Source organism: Mastigoproctus giganteus, chromosome 8 (genome assembly GCF_048544385.1).
Source record: "Mastigoproctus giganteus isolate SK-2022 chromosome 8, ASM4854438v1, whole genome shotgun sequence".
Classification (NCBI taxonomy): Eukaryota; Metazoa; Arthropoda; class Arachnida; order Uropygi; family Thelyphonidae; genus Mastigoproctus; species Mastigoproctus giganteus.
In genome coordinates, this window is record NC_143582.1 from 138,708,836 (window position 1) to 138,721,621 (window position 12,786).

Here is a 12,786-nt window from a genome sequence, read left to right on the forward strand (position 1 = left end):
ACCATATGGACAAGAAGCAAGTTTTCTACTCTTAGCCTGTGTCAAATCTAGTGTGGACTGAATAATGACTGCTTTAAATCTGTTGCGAGCTTTGATGTAGGCAGAAAATGAACCTGGAGATTTGGACACAGGCCAATCATGATATGCAACATTCTTAATCTTGAACAGCCTTAGCACATTTATTTGAAAACCAATGTTTGGATCAAGGACAAGATTTTTAGGTGAAGTGTGGAATAAAGGATTTTATTTCTATAAAAATAATTTGACTGAGCAAACAGTGACATCAGAATATATTTGAAACAGTAATCTGACCACAGAAAAGAAAATAAATCTTGCAGAACATCCCATTTTGCATTTGTGTAAAGCCAAACAATATGAGGTTGTGAATGGCCATGAGAGAAAGGCTCCATGGGAGAAGAGACCATCACCAAGTTGTGATCTGAGGTGCCTAGAGAACCACTCGGCAGTTGTTGGGGCATCGGCTTCTGTGGCCATATTGCACCTCCCAAGGTTTTTGCAGTACTTTGATCCAAGCCCGAGGCGGGAATCGAACCCGCGACCATTGGGTTGCCGGGCAGGTACTTTACCCACTCGGCTAGCCCGGTCGGCGGAGAGAGAGAACCACTCACCTTGACTGTGTACTTAGGGTTGTTGGTGAGAAAAAGATCAAGCATGTTGGCTGCATGGTTTAGATTGTCTGGTATTCTTGTAGATAAATGAACAATCTGTGTGTGGTCATTAGTAATTGCAAAAGTCTCAGCATCTCAAGTAGCTGGGTCCATGTGACTAGAAAATGGAAGCCAGCTGGAGTTGTGAACATTAAAATCACCAAGGAAAATTACCTCACTGTTAGGAAAATTGGACTGGAGAAAATCAAGTTTCAAAGATAGGAAGTCAAAGAGTTCTAAGTGATTAGTGGAGTTGGGAGAACGATAGAGGCAACAAACGAATTTGACAAAATGTTGTAGAGAGAGAGATTTTAATTTTAATTAAAGATTTTTTTTTTATTTAAAGATGTTATTTAAAGTTATTTAAAGATTTTAATAACTGGGAGTAAAGTGGAGGAGAAACTGTTGAAGATAAACACAAGAAAGGCACCTGGGGTGGATGGGATCTATCCAGTTATATTAAAGGAGGCAGCAAAGGAAGTAAGCAAACCCTTAGCCATAATTATGAGAGCTTCCTTAGACTCAGGGGAGGTACCCATAGACTGGAAATGTGCAAATGTGACCCCAATTCACAAAGGAGGATCAAAGGCTGACACAAGTAATTATAGACCTGTGAGCTTAACTTCTGTTCCAGGAAAATTAATGGAGGCACTGGTTAAAGAAGCACTGCAGGATCATTTAGACAAGACTTCAGTTATAGCTCAGACACAGCATGGTTTTGTTAAGGGGAAGTCTTGCCTGACCAACTTAATTGGATATTATGATGCAGTCACAAAAGAACTGGATGCAGGGAATAACTTTGATATTACATACTTGGATCTTAGAAAGGCTTTTGATACTGTTGCACATGGAAGACTGCTACACAAATTGGAGCAGTGTGACATTGGAGGCAAATTGCTGCTATGGATAAAGGGGTGGTTGAGGGGGAGAAGACAGAGAGTGGTAATCAATGGACACTGCTCATCGTGGACTAATGTTATTAGTGGAGTCCCTCAGGGCTCAGTGTTGGGTCCATTATTGTTTTCTGTATTTATAAATGATATTGATGATGGTATATCAAGCTTAATGTCCAAGTTTGCAGATGATACAAAGGTTGACAGGGTTGTCAAGGACACTACTGACACTATGCTGCTGCAACAGGATCTGGAAAGGTTGAGCAGATGGGCTGAGAGGTGGCAAATGAAGTTAAACATTGACAAATGTAAAGTACTACACATGGGAAACAGCAACCCCAGAGCAACGTATCAACTCTGTGTTACTACACTGACAGTGGTAGAGAATGAAAGGGACTTGGGGGTGATTGTGCAGGCAGATATGAAGTTCTCTGAGCAGTGCAGACGGGCTGCAAGAGTAGCTCATGGAGTATTGTCAATGATATACAGGAATTTTTCCAGCAATGATAAGGAGGTGATTATTCCATTGTATAAGGCAATGGTCAGGCCACGGCCACACCTAGAGTACTGTATACAGGTCTGGAGGCCTCATTTCAAGAAGGATGTAGAGCTGCTGGAACGAGTACAGAGGAGGGCAACAAGATTAGTGAATGGAACAAAGGGGTGCTCTTACGAAGAAAGGCTTAAGTTTTGCAAATTACAGTGTCTGGAGACTAGGCACCAGCGAGGTGATCTGATAGAGGTGTATAAAGCCTTGAATGGTTTAAGCATGCTCAATGCTGATGGGATTCTTCCTCTAGCTCAGAAAAATCACCTGAGAGGGCATAAATTCAAATTGAGGAAAGACAGATGTAGGATAGACGTGCGGAAATTTGCCTTTAGGCAGCGGGTGGTTGGTTGGTGGAACAGACTGCCATCCCTTCTGGTGGAGGTTGATAGCCTAAATAAGTTTAAGGCTCAGCTGGACAGGTATTTCGAACGAACAGAGGGGTGAAGTGGAAGTGGGTTTTTTTTTTTTTTTTTTGGCTGATGCTGCATAAGCTTGCTTTCTTGCATCAAATGCCTCTACTAATGCTAATGCTAATCCAGAGAAGATCAAAAAGAGGAGATTTCAAATTGCTAAAGGGAATATCCGAACAGACATAAGCACAAGCAGTAGTGTAGCTAGGGTTGTTAACGGCTGGGGGCAACATATCTTTCTGGCACCCCTAAGTGTGATAATGTAATGTGAATTTGATAGACCTGTCCTTCAGTTTAGTGCCCGGGGAAACTGCTCGCCTCTGCACCCGTCTTCCTACGCCTCGTGAACAAGTACCAACTTTGAAGTGAAAGGAATCATAGAGTGAATAATTCAAACAACTGAGATGAGCAGTGGTTAAATCAACTGATAACTGGGATTCTGTCAGATAAAGTAAGTAGGGTTTGGCAGACTGTAAGTGGAAACAGACATCACTAAGATTAGAACTGAGACTATGTATATTTGTGAAATGAATGAGGTGTTTGGGAGGTTTAGATGTTTTTTGCATTTAAACCTCCCAAACACCTCATGGGGGTACATGCTGCATGAAGTAATGAAATTTTTGGATATGGCATACTCATGGTAAGAATATACCCAGCTCCTTGACATAATGTGGCCTCGACAATGCCCCCCCCTCCACATACACACTACTCGGACTCCCTCCAGTCACTATCTGCAAGATTATACACTAGCTGATCCAGAAGCCTCGTAGAGAGTACCAATAAGTTTGATAAAATGTACCAACTAGCAGCCAGCCTGCAAACACTGTTTTAGAGCGGTACCCTCGAAATGTAAGGAAGATCGGATCTCACCATGATGTCCATCATAACCTCAAAAGACATCAATCATACTGTATGATGGAAGAGATGGGGGATGGTTTACTGGAGCTTTGCTCTGGAGACTAAACATGGGTTTCACCATTTCAAGCTTCCAATAAGCAAAATGGTGGTACTGCACCAGTTGATGAGTCATCTACCACCTTGTATTGCCTGGTAACACAGAGGAGCAGCATTCCTCTGTGTAGTACGGGCACCTACAGTGTGCTAGGTGCCACGTATTTCAGGATTTGCACATGGGGATTATACTCAGGGTTGCTAACAGTCCCACCATTGTGAAGGTGCAAGCAGAGGATTTGGCTGTCACAGACCGACTTTGCTAAAATTAGATCCACTTGACTTGAATGCACCCAAATATCAGTTCCATCAGCATTTTAGACTCCCAGGTAGCAAGCACACCTTGGCATATCTGAGAGAATGTCTGCGACACTGCTCGTTGATAACGGAGAAGGTAATATGTTGATCTCATAACTAAATTATGAGAAAACATCAAGCGGCAGCAACGAAGAATGCTATTACAAGGAGTGCTGTTGCTGGATGACAACACGTCACTTCACAGATGCGAAATGACAGGAATGGTGGCCAAACTGGGGTTTCAAGTCTTTGCTGCATCCACCTTATGCACCTGATGTAACGCCATCTGACTTTTACTTATTTGGAAAATTAAAATGCTATCTTCGTGGAATGCATTTTGTGGACAATGAACACTGGAAGCAGGCAGTGACTGAATGGTTTGACGAACAAAATTGAAACTTCTACAAGGAGGAGATGTTTAAGTTGAAATACAGATGAAAAAAATGCATAACCGTGGTTAGTGACTACATAGAGAAGTCTTAACATACTGTCCATATTTCACGAGTCTGGGATTATAGGAACTATATGTTTGATAAAACTTTTTGAATGTCCCTCGTACATTAAGAACCTATATTAAAGGGATGTGAAGTTTTCACCTACAGTAAAACCTCAGGAACTTGTACTGAAGATGCTGGGGGGGGGGGGGGGGGGGCAAATTACAGAATATAACTAATAATCAAATGTAAATATTTTCAAGTTATAGCTTATAAAAACAAACAAATTTATTCACAATCTAACAACAGATTCTTCAGTTCAGGGGTATACAACCTGTAGTTGTGAGTGACATTCTTCACCTTGTGAAGCCAAAGACTGATAATCTAAGTGCTATGCATCCCTCAAAAGTTTAAAATTAGCATGTCAAAATTATAATTTCACACTGTGAGGATTATCCATTTTTAATAACATTTGATGTTTCCTATTTTCACATTTTTAGTAATAATTAATGTTTCTGTATTTCTTTCTTAATGAGGTTTGATGTATCTTCCTCAGTATTCAATGATATTATCAAAACCATATAATAGAGTGAACCATATAATTAAAAAAAAAAAATTTACTGTTTAGTGTCATGTAATAATTGTTTTTTTTTTTTTTTTTTCGTAAGTCTTAGAAAGATTACCACATCAGTATCTATAGCAAAGTGTGTGTGTGTGTGCGCGCGCGCATGTGTGTTAAATCTTATTTAAACTAATTAGAAGAATTAATCAGAAAATGCCAATTAATCTAGCTAATTACAAAATTATCAATAAGTAATCTAAGAATGTGAAAATAATTTAAAAAAAAAAAAAGTAAATATAGAAATCTAATATACTACTTAAACTACACACAGGAGAAAATACAAACCTTCTTTGAACTGTTGAATATGCGTCGGGAGCTAAAAACATTCCTCTGTACTTGTTTCACATTACTGTCACAAGTTTGTAATGATTCACTAGTGCACAAATGTGTCCTTGACAAAGCTGAATTATCGACTGACTCAGTTTGTTTATCACACGGAGGGACAGCAGACATTACTTGTGCCCTATCAAAAAGATTTTTATTCTCACTTTCTAGTAAATTTAAATTTTCTGACATTGCTGTCCAGTCATTATTTACAGACTGTGAGTCATCGGTAAATTTATTTGCTGAATTTACACTGTGAGGAATAGTTTTAACTTCATCAACCTCATTTTTTTTATGTGAACTTGTCTCATATAAGGTTTCTTCAGTTATTTCTGATGCCTTGTTATTTTTATAATCTAGAGATTTAACCTTATCTACCACTGAATGTGATTCAGAAAGTGTGCTATCTACATTGACTTGATTGCGGTCCCTTGAAATTTCTGAAGGAAATAATACAGCATCAATCTGTGCACTGTAGTGAAAACCTGTTGGTGATGCTTTAGATAAAATATCAATATCCTTTGGAATTGCTACACTATACACTTGTTCATGTTCACCAGCAGTACTAACAGCACTAGAAGCACATACTGAGGGTGTGTTTGATGAATGCCTAAACCGAATACCACTAGTTTGCAATATTTCACTTGTAGTTTTTGTGACTGAGCTTTCTCTTAATGGAAATGCATGCCTATTTGTAATGTCTGTAGACAAGTTTTCACTTTCACTTCTGTTTGTAATCCCATAATTGTTACTTATAGATAACCTTAATGCATCAAAATCAGTTTTGGGTGATGGGGCTGAAGAATGAACAAAGAACCTAGTTCCTCCACTTTTAAAGAATTTATTTGGTTTCAAGTAAGACTTGCTTGGCAGTACAGCAGATATAAGTGCATTTGGACTGGTACTATGAGATACTTTAGTCTGAGGTCTTTTGCTAGTTAACTCACTCTCTGCATCAAAATTAAAAGGATCTTCAGAAGATGAAGCAAGCTTTGGCTCTAGTTTTGGACGCTTTGAACTGTCATTTTTATCTAAACCAATATCCTTCTGACCATTTTGCTGGGTTTTCCTAATAGAAGTAAATGATGTCATTCCCCATCTGTGAATGCCTGCTACAGATACCTTGGCAGTAGAAGGTTTATTGCCCTTGTCTGATAAAAGGTTTTCAAACTGTAAGCTTGTCTTGCATTCTTGTTTTCGGCTGTAGGTTTTTGCACCCAGCCTTGACATTTTTTCAAAACTAAAATAAAAATATAAAATAAAAAAAATTAATATCATATCAATATTAAAAATAACTATTTATAAAAAGTATTACTACTATAAAAATCATCATCATTATTATTCAGTTAACTGCTTATAATGCTATAAGCACATATTGGAAATATAATTATAACACATAGAGATATATATATATATATATATATATAGGTATAACAATAATATAGAGACCTGTCTCGAGACAGTAACATATAATATATACTGAATAAAAACAAATAAATAAATTTATAAAAATCTATCAGAAGATATCCAATGCATTCATGTGGCTATCATGGTCCACAGCTAGATTAACAACAGAACTTAACTTTAATAAATTGCTATATTTACATAGAGCAATTTTGCTCTTCATGAATTTCCACAGAGTTGTCAAGCATTATGATTTCAGGACCAGTTATCAGGAGCTAAGGTAGAGATGACAGGGATATTGGAGAAACCATGAAACACAGTTGCCCAATCCATTGTTCTGGGAAAATTTCACTCGCTCAGGTAATTACACACACAACTATCACAAAATATCTCAGTATACCATCATGCATCATTCACAACTGACTTGGGAGCCAGCAGAGTTGGTAGCCAAACCCAAACATATCATATGAATGTCACAGCATTAACAGGCCAGTGAAGAAATACAGTTAATAAATAACTCATGGTCTCTACAGTATCATATGTGGACTTTATTTTCTAATTCCAAGGGGGGGGGTTTCATTTATCCAGAAAAACATTTAAAGGACAAGTGCTTTTCTTCACATTCATTGGAGAATATGACCACTCTGCAGGCCACTGGCAGAAGCGAAGGTATCCTTCAGCAATGCACATGCCTTGCAACTCTGTCCTTATCAGCGAAGACTCTTTAAAGTACTTGAGTCACTATGGTTTTCCTTTCCAGTCCTTCTTGCATTGCTGTCTTCAGAAGGCTCAGGTATTCACACAAGCATTTTTAAGATCATTATATACAAATTATATACAAACATATGAAAAGACAGATGGATTACTTTTCAGCCACTGTGCATACCTGATGAAAAGATTTTTAGATATGTAACCCTATTTAATAATATATATATATATATATATAAAATTTGAAAAACCGTTTACTATAATATGCACTCAAATAAAAATAAGGAGTCATTTTGCACAAAAACTACGTTAAGCTATGCTGCTTACCAATGTCACTGTTCTGAGACATTTGTATCTTCATTAAGTTTTAATTCTCCTTATTTTTCACTTCCTATTGTCAACCATGACAGTGAGAAAAATGAAAAAAAAATTTTAAAAATCACAAAAAAGTGCACTTACTCACATACAATATTTTAACAAAACCAAACAATCATGAACTCTATACTTAATAACCACCTAACTTATCCACTTGCTCTTGACAATAACTGCTAGCATCTGGGATTTAGGCAGAAAATTTTTTATTCAAACACACTGTCATGTAAGAACTTTTGGTTTGGCTTTTAATGGCTATTTAATAAAACAGGGCATGATTTTATCCATGGGATATAAATATAAAATAGTTTATATTTTTCACTGTTGTAATTTGATTGTCTCTCTTTTTTTTCTTTTTTTTTTTTAATAAAATGCATATTCTGGAATAAAAATGGGCAATTCATACTACCCAATTGAAAATGTGAAAAAAATAATAAACAAAAGCCATAAATAATTCAAAGCATGAAGAGAAAGATGACATTAACCAGGAGAACACTATAGTACACTATAGTATCGACAAATACAATAAACTCTGATTCGTTTGATAAATACACTTAATGGAATAATGTATGGTGTGCATTTAATTTGGAATTTACCATATCTGTTGGTTTATAAGACGCACTTTTTATTCCTTATAAATACTTTAAAAAATCACTCTGCATCTAAGAAGCAAAGTGGCAATAAAACATATGCACAAAACCGAGAAGTCGGCAAGGGACAAAATGTAGTTAACTGATAGTTTACATTGCGATCACGGTCAGTACATTTTTCAGTAATTACCAGGCTGTTGTTGAAATAACAAGTGAATTCCAATTATACATTTAAGCCCTAATCAATGGCAGGTGTATCAAGAAAGCAAAATTATACTATTGAATTTAAGCTAAAAATAGTACAATATGCCAAAGAACACAGGAACAGAGCAGCAGAACAAAATTTCAGACCACTGCCTACTGAGAAGATGATTTGTCAATGGAGGAAGCAGGAAGTTTTATTACAAGAAGTTGATAAAACAAAGCACAACCTTCGTAAAATTCCACCTGAATGGCCAAATTTGGAAGAAAACTTGTGTAGTTGGATAATGGAACTTAGAGACATGGGTACTGCAGTGAGTACTAAAATGATAACAGTAGAAGTATGGAAATGAGCAGCTGATATTGGGATACATGACTTTAAAGGAACTGAATCTTGGTGTTATTGCTTCATGAAAAGAAACAGGTTAAGTTTACGCAAAATAACTAGCATAGCCAGAGAATGCCTGCTGAGTACAAACCGAAAATATTAGATTTCCATAAATTTTTCCTTAATGCTAGAAAACAAAGCAACTACGAACTTAGCCAAATCGGGAATACGGATGAAATTCCACTGACTTTTGATGTGCCATCCAATAAAACTGCAAATCTGAGAGGACAAAAATCTATAACTATCAAAACCACTGGACATGAAAAGACACACTACACCACAGTTTTAACCTGTTATGCTGATGGGACCAAACTTCCGCCAATGTTAATTTTTAAAAGAAAAATTTTACTGAACGTTTTCAAAGTTTGGTTTGTAAAAGCTTGGTCCAAGCATCTTGGTGGACTTCTGCGTAAAAATGCACTACTGGTATGGGATCTGTTTAGAGTACAGTAATACCCCGACTTACGCTACCCCGACTTACGCGAACTCGGAGTTACGCGGTTCTTGATTTTTTTCGTTTGGCAACGCTGCCGCCCACTATCTTCAAGGTCGTTTTTCATATGTTATCGATATACGGTGCGATGGCGGAGAATGAGAGCGAAAGATGAACAAAATTCAACTTTGTTGCTTTTATGTTTTTTATATCAGTGAAGGGGAAACACATTTCACCATAATAGTTCGGTGTTGGGTCCACTGTTGTTTTGTGTATTTATCAATGATATTGATGAAGGTATATCAGGCTTAATGTCGAAGTATGCAGATGACACAAAGGTTGGCAGGGTTGTTAATGACAGTAATGGCAGTGTGCTACTGCAACAGGATCTAGATAATTTGGGCAGATGGGCTAAGAAGTGGCAACTGAAGTTCAACCTTGACAAATGCAAAGTACTGCATATGGGTAGAAGTAATCCCAGAGAAACGTACCAACTGTGTGGTACTACACTTAAGGTGGTAGAAAATGAAAAAGACCTGGGAGTAATTGTGCAGTCAGATATGAAGTTTTCTGAGCAGTGCAGACAGGCTGCTAGGGCGGGTCATGGGGTTTTGTCAATGATATATAGGACTTTTGCTAGCAGGGAAAAGGAGGTGATTGTCCCTCTGTATAAGGCAATGGTCAGGCCACGCCTTGAGTACTGCGTACAGGTCTGGAGGCCTCATTTTAGGAAGGATGTAGATTTGCTTGAGCGTGTACAGAGAAGAGCAACACGATTGGTGAGGGGAATGAAGGGATTCTCTTACCAAGAGAGGCTTAAGTTCTGCAAATTGCAGTGGCTGGAGACTAGGCACCTGCGCGGTGATCTGATTGAGGTCTATAAGGCCTTGAATGGGTTGAGCACGCTGAATTCTGATGGGATCCTTCCACTTGTTCAGATTACCAACCTACGGGGACATAAGTTCAAATTAAGAAAGGACAGATGTAGAATAGATGTGCGGAAATTTGCCTTTAGCCAGCGGGTGGTTAATTGCTGGAACAAACTTCCATCTGTCGTTGTAGAAGTTGATAGGTTAAATAAATTTAAGGAGGAACTGGACAGGCATTTGGAGGGAATGGTGTGATTTTTTTTTTTTTTTTGGCTGATGCTGCATAAGCTCCTACACTTGCTTTCTTGCATCATGTGCCACTACTACTACTACTACTACTACTACTACTATAACGTAAAAACCAACACAATTCCAGCTATCGGTATAATCGCAAATGCAATTAGATCGAGTTTACTACCAGTTTATAACAGATTTCACTAGCAGAAACGCAACTGGATTTTTATTGTTTTATGGTAGTAACCCCTAGAAATGTGAGGTGTTAATAGTGTAATCTCTGCCTTTATGGTGTTGTTTATTCAGTTGCTACATGCGCGCAGCTTTGTTTATGCGTATCAAGCGTGCCTCCTCGTTTTGTAATTGTGCTTTATTCCCTAAAAATACTTAAAAAGTGTGAAAAGGAAGTGTCCTGGTGAAGACACTGCAGATTCAGAGAGAAAAAGAAAAGCAATTATCGATAAACAGAGGCGGACTGGGTCAAAAATTTTTACCCGGGAAAATTTATAGTGGCCTCATACTATGGTTTATGGCCAAAATCACACCGGCCCACCGGGGTTTCCCCGGTAAGGCTTATGGCCAGTCCACCTCTGTCGATAGAGAAAAAATATGAAATTGTGAAACGCTTTGAGCGAAATGAAAGACCATGTGATATTGCATGTGCTACAGGCCTAAATGAAGCAACGGCGAAAAGCACATGACAATTGCAAACTTGACAGGTTGAAAATTGAAAAGGGCTCAATTGTAAAGGGCTTAAAAATTTTAGAAAACATAGACTCCAACGAAGAACGCGTTATAGCTACAAAGCAAGGAATAAAAAAAATTATTAGCTTGCTACGAAGAAATTCTGCGTGAAAAAAAAAGAACGCGCTGTGTCGTCAGACGAATTTGTTAGATTTTATGAAGCCATCGACATCGAAATAACTTTTTTACGTAAGTCATTTGTTTTTTTTTAATACATATTTTGTATTAATATGTATAAAGAACTGCAATTTTATTAATATTTTTCTTCTAAACTAGTGTTTTTGTTAGTCCTTGGTCCCAATTAAGCAAAATTTATATGTATTTATATGCAAAGTTGTACCCCGACTTACGCGAATTCGACTTACGCAATTTTCGTCGGACCCACCTATCGCGTAACTTCGGGGTATTACTGTACATAGGACTGAAAACATCAAATAACTGGCCGAAAGGATGAACACAGAATTTGTGGTAATTCCGGGTGGCTTAACTCCCCAGTTACAGCTGTTAGATGTCAGCATTAATAAGCCATTCAAGAATAACACATGGGGAGCAATGAAATAAATGGATGATAGAAGGGAACCATGATAAGACGCCTACAGGAAGGATGAAATGTGAATCAATAGCACAAATGTGTGTATGGGTGACGAAGTCATGGCATGATATTAAGACTGAAATTGTGGTCAAGTCCTTTAAAAAATGTGGTATAAGCAGTGCAGTGGATGGTATATTATATGAGAGTGACAGTGATACTAGCAAAGAGAATGATGATAATGATGATGTTGAGGATAATGATGATCAAGTTAGTAATGAATCTGAAGTTGAATAATACTAAAATAATAAGAGTAATAATCCTATACCTTTCTTTATTGGCTTTTGTGTTTTATTTTTATTGAATTTTAAATTTTCATTGTATTAACAATAAAATTTTTTTTTCAAAAGTTTTTTTCTTAAATTTACTGTTCCAAAATTAGGGTGCATCTTCCATGCCACAGCATCTTATAAGCTGACAAATATGGTAATAAAGAATCTTTCTCTGAGAATATGCATCAGTAGCTAAATTATATTTACACTGGAACTATTTAGATTACAATTAGATAAAAGTTACTTTAGGACATTATGAATTTCTAATTAATAACTACTAATTTAACATTAATTTCTTGAAATCATACAGGAATTAGATGGCGCAGGATGTGAAAAAAACTAAATGAAAGATCTGTTGTCCTTACTGGTTGCAAATAGTCCCCAGAATGTTGGTTCTGAGGACCATTTGCAAATACAAGCACTCACGGCACTGAACAATATCACCCATGGGCTTTGCATAACTGAAGAGGCTACACTGGATGCTAACCTGAGATGGAGTGGTTCGCTACTGTTTTCTTCTCCTGTAATAGGCTTCATGGATGGGATGGGGGACTCTACCATAGTCAACAGTAAGCTCTATCCCACACCCATTCCCCTGCTTCCTCTTTTCTTCCCCTCTCAACTTACAACTATTGCCCCAAATATCCCTCTCATTCCTTCGAATCCTTTCCCATGAAGAACCACCACAAGAACAAGCACCAGAAAACTACTGTCTCAGCCACTTTAAAAGAAGCCTCCTAGATCAGATCTCACAGGTTATCTGCTAGCAAAACACCTTCTTCACCCCTCCAAACTCTCAGAATGGAAAAATTCACATGTCACGATGATGCCTA

The 12,786-nt window shown here is 37.5% G+C and overlaps 1 protein-coding gene across 5 annotated transcripts in view; it reads right to left on the minus strand.

Annotated features, from left to right (window-relative positions):
- The window catches only part of LOC150081850 (wings apart-like protein homolog), a 287,626-nt gene that overhangs the window by 234,147 nt on the left and 40,693 nt on the right, over positions 1-12,786 (minus strand). For 3 of the 5 annotated variants that reach the window (XM_090378945.1, XM_090378942.1, XM_090378941.1), the window contains 2 exons: positions 7,589-7,652; positions 5,111-6,389 (listed from right to left, as the gene is read on the minus strand). In XM_090378945.1, the coding sequence (XP_090235071.1) occupies positions 5,111-6,379 (1,269 nt within the window). In that variant the 5' untranslated portion in view covers positions 6,380-6,389; positions 7,589-7,652. The remainder of the gene's footprint in view (positions 1-5,110; positions 6,390-7,588; positions 7,653-12,786) is intronic. The other 2 variants (XM_090378944.1, XM_090378943.1) reach the window with 1 other exon arrangement.